Genomic DNA, 16,840 nt, shown 5'->3' with positions numbered 1-16,840 from the left:
GTTATAGTATTTTTAGTTTTTGTATACCATCTCCAAGGCTTTGTGGAGAAGCAGTGACTGTGGCTTTGGGATTTCGGCAGTAGTCCAGTCAGGGAGAGAGGTGGGGAAACCCTAGCATTGTCTGCTGCTACCCTCCATAATCTTTCATGTCCTTTTTATCCCACTTTTCCTCTAAGACACTCATATCAACAAGATCAAGAGCATAATGGCTGAGTGAGGATTTAAACATGGGGGTCTATTGTACGTAGTACAAGGAAACTTTTGCTTCAGCATCTGTCTGAAAAGAAGTGAAAGTTATGTGGTATGCTGAAAAAATGTTTAGGTTTTATAGTTCAGATATAGTTTCTGTATTTGCTTTTGTATGAGATAAATATGAAATATGTGACTTATATCTTTAGCTTCATGTACTGGACAGAATGGGGTGGAAAGCCCAAAATTGACAGAGCTGCCATGGATGGTAGTGAACGTACAACGCTGGTGCCAAATGTGGGACGGGCTAATGGGCTGACAATCGATTATGCTAAAAGAAGGCTGTATTGGACCGATCTGGATACCAATCTTATTGAATCTTCAAATATGTTAGGTATGATTTAGTTGGTTTGTAGGAACATGCTATGATTCTCAAAGTCAGTTGAAGTGGGATCAGATTATTTAAAATACTGCATGCTCCAGCAAACCCTGCCCCAACTATTGAGGTGTTCAGTGAATTCTTTCTCAGAATACCTATTTGACCCAATTCCCTGTCAGCGTTTTGTTGCTTGGTGAAGACTGTCTTTCTCCAGCTTCCTTCGTTATTAGCTATTTCAGCCCCTGAATTTTGTGGTTGACTGGTCCTGATACTAATTTTGTGCCTTTGTTTTGTCCCAGTCACGTCTTTCTTTTGCTGTTTTCTTACTGACGTTTTAACAACATGCATTGTTTCATGCTATGCTGCTTTTGAGGACCAGAAAAGAGTTGCACATATATTATAAGATTTAAAAAATATGAATGCGCTCCCAGCTACAAAATGCCAAAGTGTACAGTCTCCAGACAATATTAATTTGAATGCCATGAACTAACCAGCTACTCATCATCCTGTGGTAACCACATCCAGCTGTTAAAAGACTAAACCATCATGATGTCTACTGTGCAATCTAATGTCCAGATTTCAAAATAATCGTTCCACTATTGAATGAGCTGCTTCTATGTCAAGAACTCTCCTTCCCACCTATTTCAGCCCATTTGGGTAGTGAAAGTTGCTTCAAACTGACTTCCTTTAAAGGACCAATTTTAACAGGACCAAGAAGTTTATGGATTATGATATTTATAAATGCATATTGATACCTACCTAGCAAGATGATGGGAATATGTATAGAAAGGATAAGTGAATATTTGTATAAAGAGCAGACAATATAAATCTCTTCTTCATCCCTGTCTAGTCAGAACTCTCTCAATTCAAATTGGATTGTGAACTCCTAATTCTGATTTGTATGTAATGGCTTGCATTTTCTTCCTTCTGTGTTTCCTACTGGATGCTTCTGGTCTCATCTATTTACATAACTGCATTTGCTGATATTCTTTCTGGTTGCTCTTTTCCATCTCTCTGCTCTCTCCACAGTCAAGCTTTTGATTGCAAGCTCCTTGGGGCAGTTACTATCATTTTCTTTTCACCCCCCTTTTATGTATTTCTTCATCAGACTGCACTTTATGTTTCAGACAATGAACTACAAAAACTCAAGCCACATTTTTCAATACTTAAGGTGACACTGAACTCATGATGGTGCTCGCTGCAATGAGACTTAACAGGGCTACTCTGAAATTGGCATTTTACATTATTTGCTAATTTTTTTAACTGGCTGGAATCCAAAGAGCTCCATGAGTGAGCGAAATATGCTTCAGCAAGCACATGGGTTTGCAACTTTTCTTTCTTAGCTACAACCCTTCACATGCTGCTTCCGGCTGTCAACGGGCTACCTCTAAAGGAACCAGAAAAGCCGTGGTGCACATACAAAATATCCTGTGAAGCTCTTTGGATTGAAACCTTTGTTAACAGCTCCTGGAGCTTTAAAATAGTCAAGAAAATATAACAAGATATTAATCAGCCATTTGTATTATATACACATAACTGACTATCATATGAAAAAAGATATAAATATAATATTCACATGGTAAAGCAATCAAGAGTTATTCTGTACTGGAATGATTAAAAGTTTTTTCTCAAATAAGGCACAATAGATTTTACCTATTTCTTACTTTATTTGCAAAGTTTCATATAGTTTTGTTTATTACTTATTTATCACGTTTATATTCTACTTTTCCTCCAAGGAGTTTAAGGTGGCATACATTATTCTTCCTCTCCCCATTATCCTCACAACAACCCTTTGAAGGAGGTTGGGGGAGAGACAGTGACTGGTCCCAGGTCAGCCAGTGAACTACCTGGCTGAGTGATTATTTTAATCCTTATCTCCCAAGTCTTAGTCCAACTATCTAACCGCAACACTACACTGCATCTCATGTCCATTATGTCCATGGGTTATGATTTCGGGTGAGTTAGTAGTGAAAAGGACTGGGAAGATTTCCCCAAACTGTAGATGTATTTGATTAAAATTGTCCTTCCTGATGAGCGGGTGGTGGGGAAATCTCAACATCTCAAGCACCCTGTACTCAATATATTTTTCCTTTCTTTTCATTAACTTAAAAAAAATAGGTCTTGACCGTGATGTTATAGCAGATGACTTGCCTCATCCATTTGGTCTGACTCAGTATCAGGATTACATCTATTGGACAGACTGGAGCCGGCGAAGCATTGAACGTGCCAACAAGACCAGTGGCCAAAACAGAACTGTCATCCAAAACCATTTGGATTATGTGATGGATATCCTAGTATTCCATTCATCCCGGCAAGCAGGCTGGAATGAGTGCGCTTCCAGTAATGGGCATTGTTCCCACCTCTGCTTGGCAGTGCCTGTTGGTGGTTTTGTCTGCGGATGTCCAGCTCACTATTCCTTGAACTCTGACAACAGAACATGTAGTGGTAAGCCATAAACACAGATGACAAGTTAAATGGTACAGAGGGCAAAGGACCAGGTTTTTGTGGTGGTTCTTTGGAGGGCAAATATTACAGTAATGTTTTAAATGCAACCAAAATGAGATACAGCTCTGGTGGCATGAGAAGGAACATGCCAAATATTGATCCATTTCCATCTATAATGTAGAAAGTCTGAGGAAACAGATCATGCAAGATTTTGATACAGGCAGCATGTGTGGTTTCTTTTTAAAATGGCTGAAAACTCACCAACTTTTTATTTAGCTATTTCCCTAAGTGCTCAGAATACATTGTATGAATTATTTCAGCAATCCTTACAGTAAGTGTGGGCCACGGTTGTTACACCCATATTTCAGATTGAGGAGGTCAGAGAGATTTAAGTCTTGTTTGAAGGCTATCCAACAAGTTCGTGGCTGAGGTGGGATTTGAATCTAAGATTTGGACGTATAGTTTTAACCACAGTGTTGCATTAATCCTTAATACTAAAGCCATCATAAAGATTATCAAGCAAAGAAGATGTTTTTTGCCAACCAGACCCGTGGACAAGTAAAACGAGAAGTAGGAAATAATTAAAACATGGAGGGGAGGCTTTGAGATAGTTGGTGGTGTCACTAGTGCCCATATCCTGCCTTCATGTTTACCAGCCTTATGGTAAAGATGCAATGCTGTGTAGATAACAGGAGCAGAACATGTGCTTCCTTCCCTCTTGGATGTGAATTATTTTCCCACAGGTCCTATTGCTGCTTCAACCATACCTATGTATTACATTGGCATGATTGCTACCTACGGTTAATGGTGTTAATCAATGGATCTAATCAAGGCCCATGTATACACGCCAAATTATGGTGTTCATCAACCTTCATTGGATCCTTTCAATTCTGGTTCAGTTTGCTCAGTAGCAACCCAGTGGAAAAAGGAAGACCACAGAAGAACTACAAACTCAAAACTGTAACTGAAACAAATACACTAGTTTATTATACAGATCTTAGTAATAAAGTATTATTGTGGAACTGATAGAATAGAAAATAAATATGAAAGTAAACAGTATATTAAATAACATATATATAACTTTGCATAAACTTAATGGTGTTATAGGAATGATAATATATATGAAACAATTTAGGCTGCAATCCAATATGTGTCTACTCAGAAGGAAGCTCCAGGGTTCAATGGGACTTACTCCCAGTTAAGTGTATATTGAATTGCAGCTTCAGACAATAAAGTACTATATGTGCATAAGCCAATTAACGGTTCAAAATGAGATGAACTAAGAATACAATAATGGAAATATGTAACATTATAATCCCAATTAAATATAGCATTGACAAAGCAAACATTCTTGATAAATGATTATATGTCCCATCTAACTTCCTCTTGCCCTTGTGTATTTTTACTCTAAATTTCGTAGAATATTTGATTAAAGGAAGTCATAGATACCTATGAGTGGACAGGTGTGAAGCCTCAGCTGAGCAAAAAGAGGGCAGAGCAGATAGCATCAAGAAAGAAGAAAAAGAAATCCAAAAGTAATTCCCTCCCACCCCAAGAAATCTAACTAACCCAAAAATTGAATACACCTTTTATATCAGTTAGCAAACTGGACCACCAGGTTGGAATTATCCAACAGATTTACATTGATTTCAGTGTGTGTGGGTTGATCCCCATAATATATAATCATATGTAGACTATGAATTACAGTAATTGTCTGGAGAGGCACGAAGAAGAGCAACTGAGACCCCTGCATCAGTGATTTTCCATGCCGGCAACTTTAACCCAGTTCAACACTGTTATGGCCTGCAAAAACATGTTATGATTTCACATTTGTTGCATCTTTGCACAGGTGTACACTGCAACTCCTTTTCAAGTTGCTAAAGTTTCACATTATTCTGGCTGGCAGCAGTGACAATTTTCAGTTTTCAGAAATTCAAGCAGCTTGCAAAAATGACACAAACAAGGCTAAAGTGTCTTCCATCTTGATTCATCATGGCTCCTCTGTTCTGCATATTCACTTATAATAACTGCAAGGATTGAATTAACAAACTAACTATAACAATCTGAAAATAGGGTTGGAAACAGTGATAAGGAGAACCTAGTTAGCATTAAAGGTGCAGATGTTAATCATAATTAAAAATGACAAGGGAAGGGTGGGAAAGGATACATGCAAGTGAAGGTAAAGAGGTGGAGGTCATGAATTTATGGCACACTCCCAATCTCTTAATTGTGGTTGAGATCACTGGCATTATGTGTACTGGCCTATAGAGGAATGGATCAGAATTCCACATTCATAAAGGACAATTCTTAAACCTCAAATTTCTTGAATTGGAAAGAATTACATAAATGAGGCAGTGCATTTTGTTTTTATTGTAATAATTAGAAAGAAAAGCAGAGACTTGTGAAAAAAGAGGATGTAAATATGTATATGAAGAGGGGTTGGTAGTAATGCTTGCTGCAGAAACTCTTCAGCCCACAATTCAGTAGGCAATTCATACTAAGAGCAATTTAATGAAGTAGTGATTTTGAAGCTCTTTGCTTGGCAGTTCTTTGTTTTGCTGATCAAAAAAGCACAGGATTATAATTTTTATTAACAAAAAATCAGTTAATGCTGTCTCATGTTTGCTCAAGCTCCCCAAATTTGGAAATTGGGCACATCCCATGATCAGCAATGGTGTGGTGTAGTGTCACAAATTGTGCTTTCTTACAACTTACTCTCCTTGCACTCACACTTTTCATTAGTCTTTTAGGCCCAAATCCAGATTGGGAGGATGAAGTGCCTGGGACTACCAAATATGCCCATGTTGTCCTGATCCCATATTGCCGTATGAAGCATCTGAGTCTTACTGTATTCCGAAAGAGAGTCTTCCTGTGAGTTGACCTGTGCCTGTTCATTACTTACATCAGTAGCTGTAGGATAGGTTAAGGACTGGTAATGAACCATGTCCTATTATCCTCCACCAGCCTTATGCTGACTAATCACAGGAGGATTTTGTGTGGCACTGTAGTAAAACTGAATGACATGAGAGTTAAAATGTATTATTCTGGATTTGAATAAAATACTCATTCAGTACCATGTCCAGATTTCTACCAGTATTCATGCTACAAAACATCTAGGGTTGCTTTTGGAACCTGAAACGCTTGGTGGGAATAAAATGGGCTGGGCAGTCTGGTGTTGCAGTTGAGAAGAAGCAATAAACTGAAGGATTAAGCCCCCTCTTCCAGCATGCCACTACTTTGCTTCAAATTAAACCCTCCCAAAACCACTTTACAATAGAAAATATGTGTGAGGTCAACTTGGTATTCCATGTTATCCCTGTGAGAGACTTTTTTAGAGGGAAAGAGAGACTGGCCTACAAATACCCTGAAATTAAAATAATTAAGCGACATATTCTTAATCAAAATCAGTATGTTTATACTGCCAGGACACACATTTTCTTGTTGCCTCTTTAAAATCTATAAAATGTATGGATTATTTTCAGAACTTGGTTTTTCATTAGTGATATGATCAGTTGCCATGGTGCTAAGAAACAAGTCTGCATGCATCCCGCCCCAAGTTATTAACAGTACCAGTTTCACTCCTGCATCAAGGGAGTCCCCATCTCCCACTCTGTAACTCATCCTGCCAGCTGCTGATGTAAGCAACAAACAGGAATGAGTCAACTTGCAGAAGGATTCCTCTGGCAATACAATAAATGCTTCATAAGGCAATACAGGACCAGGACAACACAGAGCATCCGGCAGTCCAAGATATTCAATCTCTCCCATCTGGACTTGGGCACCCGAAAGACCAAGGAAATGTTTGGGTGCATGCAGGGTAAGTTGTAAGCAAGCATCATTTGTGTATTGCATAGCATCATTGCTGATTACGAGGCACATCTGTTAAGGCACCAGTGTTAGCTTCCAGTTTCCCAGCTTTGTGGAGCTTGAGCCAATGTGAGATAGCCTTAACTCTGATAGTGAACAGGCAGGGATTTTTATAATTGAATTTTCCTGGTTTTTAAAAAAGTGTGTTAAAATATTACTGTCTATTAAACATGAAAGTAGTTGCTTTGTAACAATTGTTGAATATAATAGGTAGTCCTCAGCTATATGTACACTTCTGTTCACATTCCAAACTCTATACTGCCCTGCAATCTGTTGTGAAGGATACATATAGCAAACTGACATGCAGTTCAGAGTGTTGCAGCATGAAGTTGATATAGAGCCTAACAGTAATGTTTATTTTGAACTGCTAAGCACATGGCATTTCATTTTTAAAGTAAAAAGAAAGAAAAGGGAGACTTTCAATCCCATTATGTTCAGTAAGCTGCCATAGACAAATCTGGCCACCTCCAAAACCTAGGAATCAGGGCCTGTAATTAACAGGTCTTCTACTCTCAGGATTGTCTGCTCAATTTCTCTTAAGATCAACTCCCAACCCTCATATTTATAGTCTCCTACTAGTTAGTGCTCATGAGCCTCACATATATTAGGTCTCACACAGACCTGATACAATAGCCTTGCAGTATTTCAAGATTATGGAATGACTGGGGAGGAAGGGAACCCCACAAACAAGTAATTATTACCTGCATAAATGTGTGGAAGTAAATAGCTATGGCCCTCTATGTTCAGAAAGAACATTTGAGCTCCTGCCAGTTTCCTGACATAGGAATGGCATTGGGCATACTTCTCTTATGTGATAAGCAGGTCCAATTAACCTGAGGGGCCTGGGCAATTTTGCACTTTAAAAAGAAATACGCAGGGGCCACATTCCATTTCCCATCCAAACAATTGCAGATCTGGGTATGGAGGATTCATTGTGGGAGTTCAATGTGAACTGGATTTGTGTGAGTTTTTTAGGGTGGGATGTTTGGAATATTGCAGCATGGGGTACGTGCAGGGCTGTGGGGTGTAATTCCCTTCTAGTGGTTTTGACTGTTAAACACATGGCATGCATCTTACAAGGATACATTGCTATAGTCACTATCCTTACAGGACTGTTGTGAAGTTAAGTGCTGAAAGAGAATCACCACTGTCCTTTCAAATCTCCTGCAGGAGAGGTAAGGTGTTTGTGAGGGAGGTTTCAGTGTTGGCAGTGTGCTTGTGACGTTTACTGCAGGATGTGATGTATATCGGGTTGCAGTGTGATAGAGTGGTGTGTGCATTCATGGCTGTGGTGTGTGTGGTCTCCCTGGGCTGTTTCTCAGGTTTCCACATGTGCCCATGGGTTCTAAAAGGTTGACAAGCTGTCATCTAACCAGTGCATGATACTATGATATTTTTTAGCTAAAGAGCTTGACATTGCACATATCCAGTAGATTGCTTCCCCTGCAAACATTACAGACCTGGCAAAATTTTAGCTTCACTTTTGCTTTCAGTCATGCTTGATGCTATTTTGTCATAATTTGCTCCCCACAGAGTTTAATGTGAAAGAAAAAACTTAATAACTTGTGAACCACTGATCAAATTTTCATTGGATGAATGAAAGTTCATGATCTGCAACAAGCCTGAATGAAGTACATCTGTAGTTTTCACCTAAACTGGAAGGAAACATATCATTTGAAAAAACTGAAAAAAATGGAACAGGGAATTATCAGGAGCTTTTAACTTGCTGTATCTGTAGCCATTTTTATTGGATCAGTTTGAAATTTGGCACTTCATCAGGTAGTTCATGTATGCCAAGGTTATATTTCAAAGCCCAACAGATGCCATTCTTAAAGCTGTCGAATGTTGACATTTCAAATGACGGAACCTTGTATTTACTAGTCACCTTAACTATAGAAGCATCCCGATGCACCTATAATTTGTAACATTTATAGAGCACTGGAAAGTGCTCCAAATGTCTTTTGTAATCCTTTCAAACAGCCCTGTAAGATAGATGAGTATTATCCTTGTATTGCAGATGAGGGGCTGATAGACGATGGCTTGCATTAAGGTGGCTTCATGATTTGCTGCACTGTTGTATCTCTGATAATAGAGATTCTCTAGCAGAACTTTCCAAACATTTTTAAAAGTAGCAACAAGAGAGAGAACAAAATGCAAGTAGGACAGTGGGATTTCTGTAGCCTAACTGGTTCCAAATATTTTCATTCTACAAGATTTTATAATTCTTTAAGATGTGAAATGTTGGTAGTTTTCAAGCTAATGAATTTAGGTAGCCATAGGCAAGGAGCCTATTCCAAAAGTCTGTTGCTGGCAAATGCTCTGGGCATTTAAGTGTTTCTACTTCTAACATTTTTCTTGACAAGTACAATCATAGCCTGTGTCTGCAGGCAGGCACATAAACACACTTTTCCTTTTACTGTTTACTTGCTTGATATTGCTACCTCCTGTTGTGAGGCCAGTTTTCCCTTTTGCAAGCCACACTGCACATATGTGCACTTACTCTATTAACAGAGATGCTGCTTGGGGTTGACTGAGATTTTTCTCATTTCCAGAGGCAAGGCTATATTGTTGAATTTAAACAGGTTTTGTGTTTGTTTTTTTGCTTGCTAGGAATTTGCTATATATCATTCACAGTTTTTATTATTAGTGTCAGAATATGGGTTTCTTTAGTAGTTTTGTACTGCACTAGACAAGTTCTAGAGATCTATCACTAGTAGAGAGGTTTTTGGCTTGGGACCTGAGAGCGCATTCTGCTTTGCCCTTTCCTGGCTGTAAAGGTGATCTGTTGGGTTTGTTTTGTGAAAGGAGGAGGTGGTGATGACAATACAAGCAGGATCTTGCTTGACTCAGTCACGCTCATGAGCACTTGAACAGGGGCACACACTTTTGTGAATGCCCCTGTTCAAACTGTGACAGCATTACACTTTGTCATTAGGAGGACAAGCAGGTGTGGGTGAGCCTTGGGCTTGTATGCTCCATCCTTCACTTTCCTCTTTGTGTTTGAAGGGAGGGGATTAGAGACATTCACTTCTTGTTAGTGGCAAACTATAATTTGCCATTGATTCTGAATGTGGGAAACTGATTTGCTCAAATCATAGTTTTTCCTCAAATAAGAATGTCAAGCCAGACTTGCTTGTCTAATGTAGGAATCAATGACTGCCTGCCTCTATGTGTGAGAGAGGTGGTAAATATTTTTTTAAAAATAAAAAAAACCCTAGCAGTCTCGTACCGAGTTTCTTTTTTTTTTAAGGGAAAAAAAATCAGTGCAGTTTTTAGATCAGTGGCTAAGATCAGTGCAGTTTTGAAAGGTTCAGTTCATCTTGATTCAAAATTGCATCCAACTGTATTCAAACTTAGATGAAAACCTGCTCCTTGATCTCAGAAACCATCATGCAAATTTGGTTACGATATCTTAAGAGCTGTCCAAATGCATAGCAAACAACTTTCCAAAATATATAGTAAATTATTGTTGTTTTTCCAAACATACTTTAACAAAAGAGAAAAAAATAAACATTGTATCACTGATACATATTACCATTCGAAAAATTAACACTAAAGCCAAACTACAATATAGGCACACAGTAGGGCCCCACTCATACGGCAGGTTACGTTCCAGACCCCCACCGAAAAGCAAAAATCGCTGGAAAGTGGGACATAGCCCAAAGCCTGCTGTTGCTCCAGCGTGATCAGCTGATCGCTGTTAGCTTGAACGCGGCGGCTGTAGCTCCCCGCGCTACAGCTGATCGCACGCTACTGTAGCACATGATCAGCTGTAGTGTGGGGAGCTCCAGCCACTGTGCTCCAGTTGACAGTGCTTGGCCCCTGAGGCTCCCCGCACTACAGCTGATCGCCCTGCTGGTGCCATATTAGTGGAACGCCAAAAAGCAGGGCCCTACTGTACTTCAACAAAAGAAAAGAAAAACACTGTATCACAAATACTTTCTACATTTCTAAAGGCTAACATAAAAGCCAGAAATATAAGTATGTTTTATAACTTTTAAGAGTTTCTAGACTTTATAAAATATATACTGAAATTTTGTTGTTGCTGTTATTAGCTCTGCAGCTCGAGCAAATAAATTTTGATTAGTCATATGAATATTTGTGGATTAATAGATTAATGTCAACAAAAGTTGCAAATGGGTAAAAAGAGACATTCCTCCTGTGTTTTAGGAAAAGAGAATGCCTCTTTTGAGATCATTTTCGCCATCTGCCGTTTTTAAGTGCTTCTTGTTTATTTCATTTAATGCATTTTTATCCCACATTTTAGCCAAAATAGCCAAATGTCAGTGAAAAGCCAATCTCTGTCCTCAGGGTTAACAATCTGAAATACACAAATGATTCAAAAGGAATTGGGAAAGTACAGTAAAACAGCAAAGTCAGGTACTATTCTTAGTTACAGAGTTCTTGTAATGACACAATGGAAGTGAAAGATTTCAAGAAGTGGAGTCAGATGTTGCTTGATCTTTCAGCAGAGTAGATGGAGGGGCCCTGGAGTCCCATCTCTCCTTCCAATAGTGTGATGGAGATGACAGTTGAGAGAGAAGCTGATTAATTGAATGCATCTCTTCTTTCAATTAAAAATTAAAATATTACTGATTAATCCATTAAAAATAGCAACCCTGTTACATAAGACTTTCTTTGATGGCTTCGATAAGTAGCATAAACTTGTTTCATAAAAATTAATTTGTTAAATTAACAGTTCAAGAATTGTTTTTGAAAACAATGTTACAAGTTCTATACTGCACAAAAACACTTCCTGTATGTGTTCCAAATGTTAAATTTTAAATAATTGTGCACTTTCTGCTTCATGTGGCTTATAACTGGATGGCTTTTTTGTGTTTATGTTTAAGCCCCTACAAGTTTCTTGCTCTTCAGCCAGAAGAATGCAATCAATCGCATGGTGATAGATGAACAGCAGAGTCCAGATATCATCCTTCCAATCCACAGCCTCAGGAATGTCCGAGCCATTGACTATGACCCTGTGGACAAACAACTGTACTGGATTGACTCTCGGCAAAATATTATCAGGAGGTCACAGGAGGATGGCAGTCAGGTATCTTTAAGTGTGGGTTGTTTGACTTTCCAAAGAGAGCGGGGGAGAGGGAAGGAACAGGTCTCTGTAGAGTGCTATTCATGTTATTTATGCATTGTATAGCTAATTTTCTTCTGGTTGTTTCCTTGAATCAGTCTTTTTTTCTTCCCACCCCAGAGCTTTACAGTTGTGATAAGTCCAGTTCCAAATCAGAACTTAGACATACAGCCCTATGATCTGAGCATTGATATTTACAGCCGTTATATTTATTGGACTTGTGAAGCCACAAATGTAATCAATGTTACACGCCTGGATGGAAGGCAGATGGGAGTGGTACTGAAAGGTGATCAAGATAGGCCCAGAGCAATTGTTGTGAACCCAGAGAAGGGGTAAGTAGAGTGTTACATACAAAATGCATGCTTAAAGTTCAGCAATTAAAGATCCAGATCCTGCTTTACCTGCCCATTTCTTCAAACTAGAATATGGTTCTGTGATAGAACAACTAGTGGCAGAATTATTGACAGTTACAGAATGGAATGGAATGTTGGGTGGAATTACAGTGATTGGTAGAGTGTTTAGATAATTATATTCCTTAATTAAATAAATGTTGGAGATTTCTCAGGTAAATACATCTCACCTCACGTGTCTGGCATAGATGTAAAGTAATAATATATAGGGAATATCTTACTGATCTCTGAACACAGTGGAGGTGTTGAGTAACTGACCTTAATGCCTAATGGGAGACAGGCCCTTGCAAAGGACACCAGAAACATCACAGCTTTCTTTTGTTTTTCCAGTCTTTAGAATTTTTTGGTTGTATACAGGGTTCTTTAAAATTATTTATTTATTAAACATCTATCCCGCCCTTCCTCCCAGAAGGAGCCAGGGCAGTACACTTAAAACATCTTAAAACATGTTAAAAGAAAACATCTTAAAAATAAAACATGCTTTTAAAATAACATATTTAAAAGCAATTTCAACAAAATATTCCAGATTTCTGCACCAAGGTAATACAAATTCTATAATGACAAAAACTGAATTCTGCAGCATATATTCATTGTGCAAAATAAGCACATTTGTGTACTTTTCATGATTTTGCACAATTCAGCTTTACTAATCATGTCCTCTGGCCACTGGAAACTTTATTTCGCACTGGCTTCTGAGATTTCATCAGGCATTTATTTCACACCTTTAAAAAGATTTCCCTACTAGAAGGAATAGAATTTTAATGAAGAAGGAGAATTATTTCAGAAGCTGAATTGTGTGGCTTTTTTGTGCACCCCCTTTCTTTTTGAGTATGCAATGTAACTAATCATACATATGTAGGAGTGCTATCTTAGAGAGTGACAGCTGGAGTCCAAAGGTGCTAAACTGTATGTTCAGTACAGCCATATTTCTGGTTGGGGATGGATTTTTCTGAAAATCCCCATGTCGAGTTTATCCATGCAGATTTTTTTCTGATTCCTGTCTTGCTTCTTGATCTTGATGAGAAATTAGTTATTTTTTTACTTTTATTTTTTGTTTTCTATTAAAAATATGAACACTTTTTACATTGTATATGCATTACTGTATGCATAATAGTATATTCATATACCCTCCAGATACATACAAAAAGTAATCAGATACATACGATAAGACATATAACTGTGTAAAAATACATGTTTTAATGTTTATAAAATTGTGCAGTAGAAATATACTACCCCATGGGGATTGACTCCTTTATACATATTCTATATATACAATATGCACATTTTTTCATATAATTAGTTGAGCTTTTTAAAAAAGTGACAATGCAGAAGAAGGTCATAAGTAAGCACTCAGTACAAGAGACTGCCTAATGTGAGCACAGATTGATTGACAAATTCCACATATAAATCCATTTAAAATTTATTTCTCTTTCATTCCTATTATTGGTTAATAACTGTAATAATTAGCTCATAATTAATTGGTTCCTGTTCCTTACTTGGAACAAGTATTCTCTTATGAGAATGGGCATTGCTAGGTAATGTAGCACTATCTGAAGTGTTATTCCACCTAATTTCCTCAGCAGCACTAACGGGCTTTAGTGCTGACGTGACCCATGCATATAACAATGCTAAGTACACGGGACCAAAAATTAAACTGAAACCCCTAATTCTCTGCCAAAATAAACCAAATCCTACATATCAGAATAAATTATGCAAATAATAACTTACCTGGCATCATTCTGCTACCTAGACTGTATGTTTTCAAATAATTCAGAGGAGATTTTTTATATTTGGGGGGAAAAAAAAGAGAGAGATGTTTGGAAAAGAAGAAGAAAAGGCCTGGAGCTTTTCTGTAGCCAGAAATAGGGTTGCAGTGGTGCATTTGGCAATGAAGATACTTCCTTGTTAAAATAAAAGTTGATACTGCACTCAGTACCTGATTCTGTTTTACTCAGTGGGCTGGTTCACACATTTACAAGAAAAGGCGTTCAGGATAGCCTTATTTATCTCACGTTAGGGGGAGAGTGGGTGGGTGTTGCTTGCCCTGCTCCATCATGTCATTGTTAGCTTAGCACTAGTGCAGTCACCCATAGAGGGTAAATATAAATTTTGCTATAAAACTAAATCACATTGAATCCATGCATGTAGAGCAGGCTCCCAACTTCTGACTTTCCCCTACAGCACATGGACAGTTGCAGAGTTGAGCTGAGTTGAGTTGGTGCAGCGTAGAGGTGGATGCAGGTCCACTCTCCCCCTTGTCATCAGTAAACACCCGAATAGAGCCAATGAGTGTTAGGGCTAGAAATGTGAAATGTTTCCCCTACCCTCACCCCCTCAAAAAAAAAAAAAAAAACCCTAAGAAAATTGGGAATTCCCCCCCCCCCCATTTTCTTCTAGAGGCCTGAAATGGGGGGAAATTGAATTTGAGAATTTTAAAAAATTATGAAATATTTAATTTCTGAGAGAGCAGTATTTTAGACCCTTGGCCCCTCACTTGTGGAGTGCCACAGGGTTCTATCCTGTCTCCCATGCTATTTAACATCTATGTAAAACCGCTGGGAGCCATCATCAGTAGTTTTGGGCTGCGGTGTCACCAATATGCTGATGACACGCAGCTCTACCTCTCTTTTAAATCCTCACCGGAGTTGGCTGTGGAGACCTTGTCCAAGTGCCTGGAATCCGTGAGTGGGTGGATGGGAAGGAACAGACTGAAGCTTAATCCTGATAAAACCGAGGTGCTGCTTGTGGGTGACAGGGGAAGGTTGGGTATTGTCGACCTGAAGCTTAATGGGGTGAGTCTACCCCTGAAGGATCAGGTCCGCAGCCTCGGGGTTGTTCTTGATTCCAAGCTGTCGATGGAGGCTCAGATTTCGGCAGTGAGCCGGGCAGCTTGGTATCAACTACACCTTATACGGAGGCTGCAACCCTACCTCCCTATTCATCAGCTCCCACTGGTAGTACACGCCCTGGTCACCTCTCGATTAGACTACTGCAATGCGCTCTACGTGGGGTTACCCTTGAAAACGGTCCGGAAACTACAACTGGTGCAGAATGCGGTGGCTCTTCTGCTTACAAACAGCCGTCGCCGTGATCACATTACGCCAGTGTTATTTCATCTACATTGGCTTCCAGTTGTTTTCTGAGCCCAATTCAAGGTGTTGGTGTTAACCTTTAAATCCCTATACGGTCTCGGCCCAGTTTACCTGAAGGAGCACCTCCAGTACCACCAATTAAGCCGCCCAACTAGATCAGCCACGCAGGGCCTCCTCTCAGTCCCACCAACGAAAACAGCTAGGTTGGTGGGGACTAGAGAGAGGGCATTTTCAGTGGCGGCCCCCACTCTGTAGAATTCCCTCCCGTTCGATCTTCGCCATGCCCCTTCCCTGGATATATTTTGCCGAGCCTTAAAAACTTGGCTCTTTGGACAGGCCTTCGGGATCTCCGGGGTGGGCTAAAATTTTTTGTGATTGTTTATAATTGTTTATTGATTGCCCTACATTGTTCTATCTGCTGCTATTTAAAATGGTTATTGTTGACTGCATTGTATTTTATGCTGTATTTATATTGTATTTTATTGAATTTCAATGTGTACGTCGCCCAGAGTGGATTCGGCCAGATAGGCGACACAAAAATTAAATTTTACTTAGTTTTACTTTAAAAATTGCTACCGCATTTCACAGGATTACTTAACACGTAGCATTCTTAGAATTCATTACTGGCAAAAATTTCAATTTTGCAGAATATTAATATCTTCAGATATAGGAATGTAATCTGAGAGTCTGCTGAGGAAATTGTTCCTGCAACATGATGAGAGAACCTCTTGCTTCTCACTTGCCTCAGATTCCTCCATCTCCTCCATGTTCAAGTGAAAAAATCCCTGATGCATTTTAGAGTGAAATAAGTTACTCATACTTAAAAGGATTCAGTCACAAATATGGGGAAATGGGGAAGGACAAATTTTAAGAAAATGACACAGATTCTCTAACTTTGTTTTTACAGGTACATGTATTTCACCAATCTTCAGGAGAGGTCTCCTCCAAAAATAGAAAGGGCAGCATTAGATGGAACTGAACGTGAGGTCCTATTTTCCAGTGGGTTGAGCAAGCCTATAGCCTTGGCAATTGACAATCATTTGGGGAAGCTATTCTGGGTAGATTTTGACCTTCGGAAGATTGAGAGCAGTGACCTTTCAGGTAGAGTAAAGCAGCAACTTCCTTTTATCCTTCTGAATCAGTGTTGTAAATATTCCATAAATGGGTAGGAAGGAATGGGGGGTCCTTATTTTGCTCCGTTCTGTGTTTTCTCTTTCTCTTTAATCATAGTGCATTTGAAAATGTTATATGTGTTTTACTTTGGCCCTTCAGATGTTGTTGGACTCCCAATATCTATTTGCCCCAGCCAGCATGGCCAATAGTCACTGATGATGAGAGTCCAGCAACATCTTGAGGGCCTCATATTAGC

At 39.0% G+C, this 16,840-nt stretch overlaps 1 protein-coding gene across 4 annotated transcripts in view; it reads left to right on the top strand.

Annotated features, from left to right (window-relative positions):
* LRP6 (LDL receptor related protein 6) overlaps positions 1-16,840 on the top strand; it is a 173,508-nt gene that overhangs the window by 128,905 nt on the left and 27,763 nt on the right. For all 4 annotated transcript variants that reach the window (XM_061582494.1, XM_061582497.1, XM_061582496.1 and 1 more), the window contains 5 exons: positions 399-583; positions 2,687-3,013; positions 11,731-11,933; positions 12,090-12,301; positions 16,379-16,572. In XM_061582494.1, coding sequence (XP_061438478.1) covers positions 399-583; positions 2,687-3,013; positions 11,731-11,933; positions 12,090-12,301; positions 16,379-16,572 — 1,121 coding nt within the window. The remainder of the gene's footprint in view (positions 1-398; positions 584-2,686; positions 3,014-11,730; positions 11,934-12,089; positions 12,302-16,378; positions 16,573-16,840) is intronic.

This window comes from Rhineura floridana, chromosome 8, assembly GCF_030035675.1.
Source record: "Rhineura floridana isolate rRhiFlo1 chromosome 8, rRhiFlo1.hap2, whole genome shotgun sequence".
Taxonomy (NCBI): Eukaryota; Metazoa; Chordata; class Lepidosauria; order Squamata; family Rhineuridae; genus Rhineura; species Rhineura floridana.
The sequence above is the reverse complement of the archived record's forward strand: the minus strand, read 5'-3'. Positions and strand labels throughout refer to the sequence as shown.